The sequence below is a fragment of the Trichinella spiralis genome (assembly GCF_000181795.1).
Source record: "Trichinella spiralis strain ISS 195 chromosome Unknown Scfld1, whole genome shotgun sequence".
Taxonomy (NCBI): Eukaryota; Metazoa; Nematoda; class Enoplea; order Trichinellida; family Trichinellidae; genus Trichinella; species Trichinella spiralis.
In genome coordinates, this window is record NW_003526940.1 from 1,448,692 (window position 1) to 1,463,303 (window position 14,612).

Below are 14,612 nucleotides of genomic sequence, written 5' to 3' on the forward strand. Positions count from 1 at the left end.
AGTTTCATAATATTTTCCCATTTGGTTTTCATGGTTCCACGATGGTTTTAAAGACAAAGAATGCAAGAAAACATTGCAAAAAAACTCTTCAGCAAATTGAAAATAAAAACGTTTTATAAATTTTCGCGGCAAAAGTAACATGCTTCTTTTTTCGCTGATGAAGTAAAGACAAATGATATGGAAGATTCTTTGTTAAGAGCATCCCAGCGAAGGTTGGAAAAAACAATGAAAACATTAAGTAACTCTGAATTTGAAGCAGACTCTGATTATGAAGTGATTTGTGCATTACAATTGTGTTCTTAACATATTAACTGCAGGAATTCATAAATTAACAATAAGTAAAATTCATGATTTGCCATCATTTGCATTTTGGGAAAGAATTTACACAAAGAGAACAAAAATTGATGTAGATCTTGATTTATAGCAATTTAACCTCACCAGATTTGGCGAGCAAGAGATTTTTAAGTGTTTTCCAATTCTTTTATAGGAATCTTTTACTTCAAGATTTTAAATGCTGCTCTTCCCTGCGATATATAATGGCGGCAATATAGATGAATGGGCTAGTCTGGACTCATCCGCATCCCATTTCCCCCAAATCCACCCCCTTTTTGTGATTGGCTGTACTCTGATAGGCTGCACACGATTGATTGGTAATTGGCTAATGACGTCTGCTATTTTATTAGCTAATGATCATGATAAGTGATTGGGTGAATAACTTTGCCATTTGATTAGCTATTAAGCTTTGATCAAGGATTGGGTAATTGTTGTTTATCAATCCTTTCCAAATATGGGTGCATTACCATTAAATTACCTTATGGACATAAAAAAGCATTTACTATTTTTAAAACACAGCTTTTTAATATATGTTGTTAGCCATCTCTTATTGCGTTAAAGGAATTATAACAATAACAAAGTTAATATGCTTAAAACTAATGTTCAACTTCTTTACATTTGCATATTTTTGTGTATATTGTTAAAAATGCATTTAAAAAGATGTGTTGCAATATTTGAATATGGCTTTAAATAAGTCAATAATATTAATGATTCTTCAGTTTTACATTTCATTGTTCACATAATAAAATAGCATTTGCAGTCTTGAATTTTCTATTAAATAGCCTATGCACCGTTCCGGTTGATTTATCTAGCTCAGTTAGCTGCGTCAAGCTTTATGCCCAGCAGCATTTTACTTCCTGCTTCACAGTGTACTTCTCGTTTACTCCAGTATTAGTAATAATGGAATGCATTTCCGGGTCCATTTTCTGTTCATTGCTGTCCAGTCCAGAAAGCCGTATCCATCACAATTTCAGCAGGCAAATTTCGGATGATGATATCTGATCATGCTTGGCTCATCAGCTAATAACCCTCATATGCTAAGCACTGAACTCAAACGCAAGACCAAAAGGGAAAATAAATTTGACGGTTTAAATTCCATTTTAAATAATCATTTTGAAACAACATTTAGTTTTCATTTTTCATTTTATCTACAATTGAAGCTCAACTTTGATTGATATTTCTGTGGCACCAATGCCTTTTATTAATGTTGACAAAAGATTATTAATCACACACAAATGCTGACATCAAACAATGCGATGTCCACTGCAGAGTGAATTTGAAGCAGCTTTAAGCGCTTTTCTGCTTGGTTGGGTGCTGTTCATTGCTTTCTTTCTGCTTCGAAGTGCTTCACTTTTATTTATCCATGCGAGTTTAAAAATACTGTTCAAAATAAATGTCAGCCAACATTTGCTTTCACTTGTCATATAAATTACCTTCTTAGCTAACAATTAAATCAGATTTATGGCTAAGGTTCTTAGCTGTTTGTCAGACATTGTTTTGATGAAGGCTAATTGAAGGCTATTCAAGTACAAAGGGAAAATGTAAAATGGATGAATTGTCCAGCTGCAGTTTTCAGCTAAAAGTTGGAGTGGTGATTGCTGAATGTTAGCATCGAAATACTTTTCTGATTTTGCCTATCTGTTTTATGAAAATATTTCTGACTTGCAGAAGAATTTAATCTTCCAATCTTTCTTTCGCTCCTGTTCACAAGAGTTGTTGTTTTTCTTCTTATGTTTCATTTAAATAAAAAATAAAATCTGGCATTTTGTTTAAAGTAAAAATTTGTGGTTGTACATTTTGTGTAAACTGTATTAAATTTCTCCTTCAATACCTAAAGTAAACCGACTACTGGGTTGACTAAACATTCGAGTTGCAATTCTTGTGTTACTATGGTTCAACATTCCAGAACAAAAAATATCTGTTGCATTTCGAAATTCTGTTGATTTTACAAAACAAAAGTGAAAGCAAAGAAAATTATTTTTTTTGCTCTTTTACCATCGTAAAAAGTCATTACATGTCAAATTATGAAAACAAAAAATGACCTAGATAAACACGTTTATTTAACATCTCTTTGTTCAGTTATCTCTTCTTCAGGCTGTTCATTTGTTGCTTCTGTATTTTTGTAGAATAATGCAATTAGATAATAAAGATATTTAATTTGTAAAGAACAAAACCGTCAATTCTCTTTTTCATTTATTTCACTCCTCAATGCTTATCATTAGCTTGTGCTATTTTTCGTGTCGTAGGCTTGAGATGTGTTTTGGAATGATGGGAATAAATAATAATGAATTTCAGTTTGTATCTCAAAGAACCAACATAAGCCAATACACAAAGGGAGATGCCACACGCTGAAGTGCACAAATCATAATGACAAATACGGGTTGTGAATAAACATACAAACAATGGCTTAATGTAGTACATTATTATTGTAATATTACAACTAATCCATTTTTTCAATATAACGATTAGTTGGTTGCCGTAGCACAGTGTTTGTCTACAACTTTAGAAATGGACTTTTTTTCATATTTATACGTTATCGTTGTATTGCCCATCTTGCTCATCATATATATTGCAATAAAGTTCTGCTTTGCTTGTTGTTGTAAAATGGAAATTTCTGTACTATACATTTGCTTAGTTCTGAAGCGCTTATATCGAATAGCAGAAAAGTTTCTGTGAAAACCATCTGTTGATCAGCATAGTTGTGAAGAAATAAAATGCAAAAGCAAACTTACAAGAATAAAATTAAGCAATAAGATAATCTTTTGTTAACTGTGAAATGTAAAACGCAAAAGCTTTTTAAAAGCATCATTTTCAAAGTCTAAAAACAAATATACACATTTCCAGGTTATAACTAAAAGCTTTTTCTTTAAAAAATAGTAAATGCTTTTTCATGTCCATACAAGTTATTCTTATGGTAATGCACCCATATTTGGTAAAGACTTGATAAAGAACAATCATCCAATCCCAGATCACAGCTAAATAGCTAATCAAATGGCACAGCAGTTTCTCACATTTTGTCAAAGAATAAATCCAGTCTCTGATAAAACTGTTCTGCTTTTTTGTATTTTTAAATACTAAATTTCACTGAAATTAATTTTCCTACCTGAAAAATAATTTTATTCTGAAAGGGAATGTCACTTTTCTTTTTTACGGGACAGTTTGTTGCATACAGATTTGTGGTTTGACTATGACAACATAAATGTGCAGTAAATATTTCAAAAGTTAACCATTTCAATTTTGCATCAAGTCCACAAAGTTGTTTTTATAAGGAAAACACACTAATACTGTAATGAATGAATCTTTGCATAATTGCTATTTATGAGTCTCTGAAGTTGCATTTGTAAATAAGATATTTCACCATACATTTGACTATTATTTTCCAAATAAAAACGTTCTTTTTATTGTCATTATTATTAATATTTTTATAAATGCTTGTCAATGATTGCTCAGGATATTAATTAAACGACATACAAATAACATGGATAATTTTTGTTACTTGCATTTCTGTTCTTCGTATATGACGGATTTCAAATATTGTTATAAATAAGTGGAGAACCAAAAAATATTGAAACAAGAAATTGTAAAATATAAAATTTTAATTACTGGTTTGGTTATTATCTGGCCATGTTCATTTTTGATGTAAAAGTCATATGTGCATTTCACATATGCATATTGTATGGTGAACTGTGTAATTTATATGTAACGTATTTGCATAATAATTGCTTTTTCCAGTAGACTAATGTCTTATTTAATGTGAACCTTCTTTATGGCAATGGGAACACCAAAAATTTAATTAAGCTGCAGTTTCTGTGATGCCGTTTTATATTAGTTTTTTGCTTTTATTGTTGTCTACGTCATGATATTCAATGGTTATCTTCGACTGAAATAACCTCAAACATTAGGATTAAGTTGTTATTTTATATATTTATTAAAGTATAAGGGTAAATACCACATAACTAATCAAATAAGAATAGATAATAAACATTAACTGACTTGATTTCATAAGTAAATATTTGTAAGCATCATGTCAACAGTGCGCGTGCACAATTGTTCAAATACCCAATAATAAATGCTAAAAATCATTAAAGTGTTTGAAAACGTTTCGACAACAGCCATACGAGATTATGGCCATATATATGTTTTAGAAGTTTTTTATGCATATTAATTTCAAATGCTTTTGTCCATTATCAAACAATATAAATATTTGAAAATTATTTCTGTAAATTTCTAAAAGTTTAATTCTTGACCTACAACTCAAACATTTAAATGTTTGAAATAATAAAGTATTCGATCTGAAAATGATGCAAATTGCAATATTTGCATAGAACTACTGCGTCTCTAATATAAGTGTTTCTTTAATTCTAAAGAAATAAAATCAGTTGGTACATACATTGAAAAATTAAAATAATTTTATTGTAGAAAAGCAAGGAATATGTGATATGCTGAAAATTTTCGTTCAGTTGAAGTTGCTCAATCATAATGTCATTTACAGATCTTCTTACTTTTTCCACTGAGGCAAAGTTCTGCTTTCTTTTTGGGCCAATTTGATATCTACAAATTTACCCATGTCAAGTTCTTCTTCGACTCCCAACTCACCCGCTAGGTCAAATGTATTCTCCAGGTCGTCAAGTTGGTTCTCAATGCCGCTATCATCACTTCCTGAATCCGCAGTCGCTGGAAATAGCACAACGACATTTATAACTTGACTTGAAATGGCGGTAGCGTTTTTCTCTTCCTCCAGTGTCTTTACTCGTTCACATCATCTTCCTTCTAATGAATCCTTGTCTAAATACCATCATGGTTTTTAGACCATTCTGTTGCGCCCATCGCCGTGTCTTCCTCCTTACTCCTACGGAATAGCTTCATTGCAAGTATAGATCATCAAGCGGGAGAAACCGTGATACAGCTTTAAAGCTGTCCTCTTACTCAAACAACAGTCCGTCTTGCACCAATATATAAGTATTTTCAAATAATTCGTGGACATTCTGTGACACATGGGAGGTGATTTGTTTTAGAGAATAAAGAAAAACAAATGCCGATTTCTGTCAAGTGTTCCATACATCTCATAAACAGTTGCATTTAGGTGAGATCTAATTGAAGCTAATAGTTAACAATTTGCAAATTTTTTTGCTAAATACCGAAATTTAATGATTCTGCCTTTTATCAACAAGTTTTATTTCACCATTGCCAAATTTGGACAGTATTTCACCAGTTCGTGGCATTTACTCTATTTTGACAAGTTAGGTAAAAATGCAGAACTTTACTTATGGATCTTTGTTCAACGAAATGTCACTATAAAATCAGTCATTTTGTCAAGCATAACCAGTCTATTGGACGTTTTTACAAGCCTTTCCTGGGTAAAAACGCCAATTACATGACAGTTATTTTTTGAAGCAACTGAAGCTGCCTGATGCGCAGTCGGTTGTGCACTGACGTTTCACATATCCATGACCACCGGTTGATTTTGTAGCTGCTGATCTGACGGATACTTTTTTATCTGGAATTTGATCAGTTACAAGCAGTTTTCTGGCACTGCTTCAAGAAAATCGCGTAATCTTAACTACTATACATCAAAACTTGCAATCAGTAATTTTAAACAAATACATCAAAAGAATAATAGGTGTATAAATTTTATTATTGCTACCCTTAACTATGTAGCCTAACATTAACATTTTGTGGCAAACACAAATAATTCATTAAAAAATTAAGTATTCTTGTTTCAATAGTTTATTTTTATTTATGATCAGAACAAGAGGTGCACCCAATTTCCCAAACGAACTCCGCCTATTTTTCACAGTGAATTTCATTGGTTGCTGCTCTGATGCAAGCAACTAAATTTTATTGAATTGAAACATAGTGCTCGGTTATGAATTTGCATAGTTATTTTCCCTGACCTGTCCTGCTTGCTCAGGAAATTTAGTGTTAAGCACTCCTTTCTCTAGGCAACCTAATTCCATCAGATTGATAACCAATGAAATTTAGCTGCACAACAACCAATGAAATTTAGATGAGAAAAAAGTAGGCGGAGTTTGTTGGGGGAAAACCGTACTATACTTCAGCGCAAAGCTATTTACTTATGGAACACAACTGTATGTTTATTTGTGTAAGCTGAATTTTAATTAAATTTACTACAAGTGAATCTGTTTAATTATTCAATAACCAGTCAATATCTTGAATATTATAATCAAACTTATTGAATCATGCACATATCCTACCTTATCATGCACATCACATGGTTTTTTCTTTTATGTCTCAGTTTTCTTAGATTTTCGTCAGCTACATCTAAATGTCAAAATTTAAATGGAGCTGCAGCAGCAGACTGGTAAAAGGCTATTTATAACTATCATAATGTGAGAACTAAAATAACAATAACGCTCAGCTAATGAAATTTCATATTTGTAAATATGAAACAAATTTAAATAATAAATTAAAACCAAAAAAATTAAATCTGGTGGCCAGTAGTGACAAATGATTGGGTCACAGCGAGTAACTTTGTCTTGGATGTATTAAGTTTCATCTAAAAGAAATTACTGCTTAAGTTTTAATTAATCATTTGCTGCATTTTTTGATCAATCAATTGCAATGGGCAACATACGCATGTTTACTTTTCAAAATATACATCTTAAAATGCATTCTTAATATTACATTATTTAAAGGTTATAAATAAATATTTATTCCTTACAAAAGATATTTTTCATTCTACAGACGCAAAACCGACATTTTGAAAACTGTTGTTAGTTTCTTCAAGAAAGCAACTTCCACATTTGATAATGTTTTCCGTTTCAAATCACTTTCAGAATGCAATCCAAGCAGAACTGCCCAAGCATGTGCCCTTGTTCAGCAGTTGTCTAATAAAATTAGTTTTTACTTAGCATGCTTATTCTGAGAAACACATTATCGTGCTTTTATTTTTTGCCAAAATATTGACTCCTTATTTAATGAAATGAATTTTGCAGCTTATGCAAGCCTAATATTTCAGAGAAGAATTTGATTGTTATGCATTTGTAGACAGCATTAAATTTCGCAAAAGATACAATATATTAAGAAAAGTATATGACGCAGCTCTTATAAAACAAAGTTTGGTGAACGCCGTAATAGCAGTCGACAGTAAGAAAGTGTTGAAATATCTCAGCATAAATTTTTTTCTAAGATATTATCATAAAAACTAAACACAATTATACGGTTTGAAATTCATTTTCAATTTTAATTTCTAAGTGCTTTGCTTTGCACAACCTTGCATTCCAAATAATTCAAATTAGTTTTTAGTTTTATTAGTTAACAAAATGAACTAATAAAACAGGCTTCATTCAAACAAAACAGAAACATCCCAGAACTAGAATCTCATATAATAGAAGAAAAAGTAAATTTCATATTTCGTAAAAACCAAGAGGTATTTTTGTCGACGCGGAATTTACAGAAAAAGCTCCATTCGAGAAAAAAGCCATTGAACTTATTTATAGTAAACAAAAACATCTATTTATAGCAAGAAAGCAAATAGCTACTTGTTATCCAGTTAATTTATCACATATACTTTGTCAAAATTTAAGTTTTAATGGATTTAAAAGAACAGCAGGAGTGATTCAATAAGTTAATAATCTGTAAAATGTAGGATGGCATTTACAAAAGAAAATTTCATGAATATTTTATGAATAACTTTTGTAAGCAGTTTACTAGATACATTGAAATACTAAGATATAAGGGAAGCTCTATCAATATGCTGGAAGAGATGCTTTTCCACTGTCCTAATGCAACTACCAGCATTTAACAATTTTATATTTATCGCATTACTAACAGCAAAGAATGCATACCAAAAAAATAAAAATAAAAAAATTAATTGCTAACTGAATTGTCTTCTATTATATCAATAAATGAAAGTATTTAATGGTGTGACCCACTAACAATATTCAGCTTATGCCCAATAAAAAATTTTCTTCAGGGCCATTTTGTATAAAGCACCTGCACAAAATACAGGAAAAGCCCTTATTGCAGGAGGTGCAAACTGGCAAGCTTACCCACAAGTTACTGGACTCATTAATCATTCGTTTGGTAAAGCTGTTGAACATGTTGTAGCTGTTGATGCAAATAACAAATTTATTGCATACAGCAATGTTCCACCAGATATTCCAAAAGTGAAAACGAAATCAAACAGCAAAGGTAACATCAACTAGACTTACATAGAAAATGAAAAATGATAAAATCATAATCTTGAAGGCGTGTTAATGATGAATCCGGGAGTTGCAGATGAAGCTTCATGGATTGTTCACACAATACCAGGTTTCCCGAAGGCGCTAAGAGGATACGTATTTCCACCTGCAGAAATTCAGAAAGGACATTTGCTGATTTGTTTAACAATTAAGGAAAGTCAAATAGATCCAATTGGTAAAGTTATCTGTATAATAAAGTCTGCACAAATATTTCATTTAAAAACTACATGTCATGCAACTTAAGTAGATGCTTAAAATTTAAAAAGAGGGACATGAATGAAATATTTTTAATTAATAATTTTATCAAATGATGAAAAGCAAACAATTTTCAGCCAAGACATTGAGAATTGCAACTCCATTGATATATCACAGCGATATACCAGATACTCAGATGAATTCTCGACCAAATCTTAAAAAATTGGTTGATGGTGAATCAAGATTCATGCCACCTTTAACAGTGTCACAAGAAATTTCAACGGAAAACGCTCAAGGTTTGAAAGTGACTATATACAGTAAAGGTGAAAAATCTAGATATGGTAATCAGATTTATTAATTCGTTGGAATCATTCAATTAATTCATTTATTTGTTTTTGCTTCTCATAAATGAACATATGCATCGAATAGAAAATGTCTTTCCTCTTAAAAATAATGTAGTCAAAAATTGATGTAGAATAAACCATTTTACGGTGAAGAAAGATCAACAAAAATCACTACATAAAATTAAACATTAGCTGAGGTTTTAGTGCAACAAATTTTAAATATAAAATTAAAATTCATGCGTTCAGTCGAAAAAATTCTGTGCTGTATTAATTCTTAATATTGCAAAGGCATTTTATTATTTATTAATTCTTGATGCAATTATAAAAGAAGCTTATTTCAGAGATGTACAAAAGAATACTTGTTAAACAGCTAAAGTCAACTATCAAAGTTTGGACAACAAGAGATAATATATTGAAAAGTGATTGTAGAAAAGTTGGGAGAAACATAAAACTAATAACAAGTCCTATATCTGTCAATGGAGACGCAAGTTCACTAGAAAATGATGTTTCCCAATGGCTAGTCAGTGAACCAGGAAACAAATTTTGTGCTATTGACAAGCCTTACCATGTAAATTTATAATTGCTAAAACGTGACTGTTTAACGAAATACTTTTTTTCAGAAAAGTCAAACAAAAGAACCAGCAATGGCCGTCTGCATTGATGATGCTACTATTTTTACCCGTTTCAGTGAAATAGCGGTGAATGTGGAGAATTGCCTCTGAAATATCTTTAAACCCCAGAATTCATTAAAATTTATTTTTGATTTTATGACTTTATGGGCTAAAGCCTGTAATGACTTATTTTCCGTGATTGTGAGAATTTCTGATTTTGAAATTAATGACAAGTTTTATTAAAATATTTTGAAATAAAAATTCTGCTGTATAACTTTAATAAAATTAGTACATAACCAGTGTTCTTTCATTATTACTGTCATAGAAAACGATTGAAATTGCAGTAAACTCATGTTTACTGCAATTTCAGTACTGCAGGTAATTTTATCTTTTAGTATCTGCATTATCATCAAAAATACTGTTAAGAAAATTATTTAGCTCCAATTGTGCTACATTTTCTATTATTCAGTACACTGAGGACATTTTCCTTCCAATGATAAGACATTATAGCTTTATCTGCGAAGAATACGACTTAGTTGCTTGTTTTAAACGTAACCAAATTTCGGTCCGTCAGTTTTGAGAAAGCTTCATTTATGGCGTTACAAAAGTCATCTCCTGCAAATGAACAGTAAATAATATTTTGCGATAATGAAAACATGCAACAGCACCATTAATGAAAACATTATTCATAATTAGAATGAACAAAATGTATGTTTTCTGAAAATGTAAACGACAAAGAGTATGCTAAGGCATCCAAATTAAAGGAACAGTTTTCCAGATATATACATGGATAAAAAATACGACCCTTTGTTAAACAGGTTACAAATTGTTTGATCTATTTGTTTATCACAAAAAAATCAACATGTTGAAATTTAATATAAATTTAAGAATTACTTTTTTTAATATTTACTGAACACAGATGTGGTCAAAGTCACACCAGAAATATTTATACAAGAGACTGCTCAAAATAATTAAAGAAGGTGGAAATATACACCTAACGATAAAAACCGACATTTTTTAAATTAGTGTCTTAAAAATTTTTTAACATAAAAATCTAAAAAAATCAGAACAAGCAAGACAAATGCAAGTTCATTTTTTCTATAAAGGAAAAACCTTGATTTCTATAATCAGAAGCTAAAACATTAAAAGCACTGATTCTTATAAGCTAAAATGAAAGATAAAAGAATATGTTATGGGATTTCATTGTGGACAATCTTCAACTTGCGCAGCAATTTCATTAAATCTAGCAAAAATATCATTATTTTCAATGCAAACTGCCATTGCTGGTTCTTTGGTTTGATTTTTCTAAATTATAGAAAACGTTTACATTAAAATGTTGCCAAATCCATACAGACTTACAAAATATGGCTTGTCAATATGACAAAATATATTTCCAGGATCAGAAACAGCCCAGTTTGTAATATCTGCTTCAAGATTGGTGTTATGATCACGAACGGCAGCTGGACTTTTAATTAAACGAATGTGCCTTTGTGAACCTCTGCAATCCCCTTTCAAAATATTGTCTCTTCTTGACCATACCTTGATCGTTTTTTTCAAAACTTTTACAATGACTTTTTTGTAAATTTCTAAACAATAACTTTGATTATTCGTAATTATCTTCAGAAAGAATATTTCATATAATTATGTTTCAAAGCAATGAAGTTTGTATTCTGTTCAGAGCAAATTACATTTTAGTATTTGAAACTTTAATTTGTGAAATTTCAGGGAAAGTATTAAGTACATTAAATAATAAATTAAATAGTGCAATACTGCTTTTCTACTTTGCGCAAAAAAACGATAGCTAAAAATTTTATAAACCTTTCATTGGTGCATTACTTCACTTGTTCATCATAATTTCTTCTTTCACTTTATAGCATATAAAATACATATATAAAATTTAATGTATCAAAACCGCGAATAAGAATAATTTGAAATTCACACAACCATTTAAGCTCACCGTATTTAGATGACTCTGATTTGCTGTAAATATGTACTGCAACAGGACTTCTTGCATCTTCTGTACGAATTGATCGTCTTGATGTAAATGGCGGCAGAGGAGAAATTTTTCCTTCTGCTAGCTTATTGAAGTATGGCATTCCTGCAGTCTCTGTTTCAGGGATATCATTGTAATGTACCATAGGTTGAACAAGTAGCAATGATGCAGCTAAAAAATAATACTGATCAAACAGAAAATTTTAGGTAACTCCCTTATTAAACGACAGAGACATTATACTGGGGAAAACAAAAGTTTGCCTTATAGAGCTTCACTATTGAAAGTTTTCTTAAAATTTAATTTACTTTCATATAGTAGTTAATGTGCTATTATCCAAAAGATATTACTTCAGCAACAATTCATATGTATTACTATACAATGTTTCTTCATTTTATGCTATATGCATGAAGAAATTATATTCTTTTATAAAATCTTTAATTTTATTGCATCTCTAATGTTCTGAAATATGAAACTACCTAAAATTAGGCATAATGACTTTACTTATTGAAATACAAACCGATAGCATTTATTTGAGATTTAGATATAGTAAGACAAATTAGTAAATGTCCTCTGGCGTTTTCAGCTACTGGCCAACTGTAAGCTGTTCTTGCTGTTGGAAATCCTGGTACTGTATGTACAATCCACGCTGCAGAATCTGCATTGGTGGCCAGTATTATTACACCTGAAATATTAATGCAACATTAAAAGAATCTTCATATGTTGTAAAAGATTTCAAAAATTATTTAATTTATGTTGAATAACCTTTGCTGTTCGATTTGGTTTTCATACTGGGAACACCTGGTGGCGCATTGTTGTAAGCAAGAAATTTTATATTATTCTGGTTTCTAACGACATCTTCTAATGTTTTTGCAAATGAATGCCCGGCATTGTTGCTTAATGCTTGTGCACCGTCATCCCATGTTCCTGCTGCAGTTGCAAAAATAATTTTGCCGTTATTTTGACCAGGGGCTTTGTATACTATAGCCCTAAATTTTTACACATCACTTCATAATAATAATTATAATTAACCAACTATAATTCATTTTTTCAAAATATCTACCGATGATCTTCATCATGTTGAAACTTATATGTTGGGTCCAAATTGTGTTTTATTACATAATTTTTGTAAATATAAAGTGCTGATAAACAAATTGATGTAGAAGCACTTCTATGCAGTCACTAACAATAATTAGAATAATGTTAAATGAATTGAATTATAGAAATAGCCATTATGTATGGTAATCTATGTGTAATATTATTATTTTTCATTTTTAAATAACACATGTACGCATTCGTTCTAAAGCATATTTTAAAATAAATGCATCAAATATTCTGCTTCTTCCAGAAATTGCTTCAGAACTTACCAGTCTGCCGCAGCATCACCTGGTTTATTCTGACATTTTGAGGTTTGAGAATGTGATAATCTTACGATGAGAAACAGTGCAAGCAGCTCAGAAAATTTCAACATGTTTTCTTCGTAGTTGAACAAATTTATACTAGAATTTATATCATGCCACTTAAGAACACAAATGTTTATCCCATTGAGCAAACTGAACAATATTTGCAGAAAATTCACCAATGTTCTTTATTTATGTTTTGATCAATGCAGAAATAAAAATAAGCAGTTTAAACAAGATTATATTTGAATTACATTAAATTTTACTTTAAACAAGGTCATTTTTATTTATTTAGTTTTCATGACTTATTATTTATAATTATTCTTATATATGCATGTATACACACACAAATTGGATAATTGTTCGTTCATAAATAGATTATTTTATATGGAAATCCAAAACGTTTCCCTGCCTTGCGTTTCTAAAATACTAATTTACTCATTTCACTTTAACTGATGGCAATTGTAAGAAATGAATAATTAATTAACTATAAAAGAAATATCTTCCTAAAAGAGTTTCTATAATTCTGCAAATAAATTCACATAAAATGTTTCACATTATTAATCAAAAAGAGGTGTTTTTCACAAAACAAAATTTTAGTGCGTTGTCTTTCAATCCAGTAAATCATTTTAAAATAAAAATCATCACTTGTTGCTCCCATAACGCATTATTAATAAACTGAACTGACAATGGCCAACAACAACATCACTAACACAAATATAAATAATAACAACAATAAATAAACGGTTCATTCTATAAAAATATGCAAAAACAGTATATGCAGAAACATACAAACCGCAAAAGCAACATGTAAATTTATGGATATGAAATATGGAAATATGCATTAAGTATGCTATTTATGGGATGGTCGCTTTCGGGACAAATTTTCACCGTCTAATTTTACTGGTCGTTGAACTCGCTATTTTATTGCACCTTTGTGCAGTTGTCTTATTGGTTTTCCTTGTCTAATTCCTAATTGATTCAAACTCTTCAGTTATGATTAGCTGTAATGTTCTTCATTTCATTGGTTCAAATATTCCATTTAGGATTAGGTAACTTTAATAGTGGTGACGTAACATTAATAATGAAAATATTTCTTATTTGGGAATTGTTTCAATCCAGATTTATAAGTTTTATCATTCATTGAAATTTTGATTTTCCAATATATTATTAGTGAAGTTTATACTTTTTAGTGATCAACGTTTTCAATAATAATTTTTATCATTATTCTATATTTTATTGTACCAGAGTGACGTTATATCAAATGCGATAGTAATAATTCAAAAAAACGATACAAAAATAAGTTAAATAGTGATTTTTATTTTTCACTACGCAACAGCAGCAACNNNNACNGNAANGANCANCCNGACGTTACGTTTTTGNTAGCAATTTCACTGAATTTTACGCATGATTTCACGCATATGCCTTTGTCAAACATTGTTCNCGTTTCCCATCACATCACATATGTTGGTATCGGTGATTTTAATANTAANGGANAGTCAACAAGTGATAAATTGTCCACAGCTGCAGNTCTG

General features: G+C 30.4%; 2 protein-coding genes across 2 annotated transcripts; one reads left to right on the forward strand and one right to left on the reverse strand.

Annotated features, from left to right (window-relative positions):
• Nucleotides 1-7,131: 7,131 nt before the first annotated feature.
• Tsp_07452 (deoxyribonuclease II family protein) lies at nucleotides 7,132-9,798 on the forward strand. Its single transcript, XM_003381733.1, has 6 exons — nucleotides 7,132-7,160; nucleotides 8,270-8,487; nucleotides 8,545-8,712; nucleotides 8,870-9,028; nucleotides 9,418-9,644; nucleotides 9,697-9,798. The coding sequence occupies exons 1-6, from the start codon at nucleotides 7,132-7,134 to the stop codon at nucleotides 9,796-9,798; spliced, it is 903 nt and encodes a 300-aa protein (XP_003381781.1).
• Nucleotides 9,799-10,219: 421 nt separating this feature from the next.
• Tsp_07451 (deoxyribonuclease II family protein) lies at nucleotides 10,220-13,148 on the reverse strand. Its single transcript, XM_003381734.1, is given in 10 exon segments — nucleotides 10,220-10,302; nucleotides 10,696-10,716; nucleotides 10,801-10,852; nucleotides 10,909-10,992; nucleotides 11,047-11,226; nucleotides 11,574-11,851; nucleotides 12,198-12,362; nucleotides 12,443-12,666; nucleotides 12,679-12,684; nucleotides 13,045-13,148. The coding sequence occupies 10 exon segments, from the start codon at nucleotides 13,146-13,148 to the stop codon at nucleotides 10,220-10,222; spliced, it is 1,197 nt and encodes a 398-aa protein (XP_003381782.1).
• Nucleotides 13,149-14,612: the final 1,464 nt, after the last annotated feature.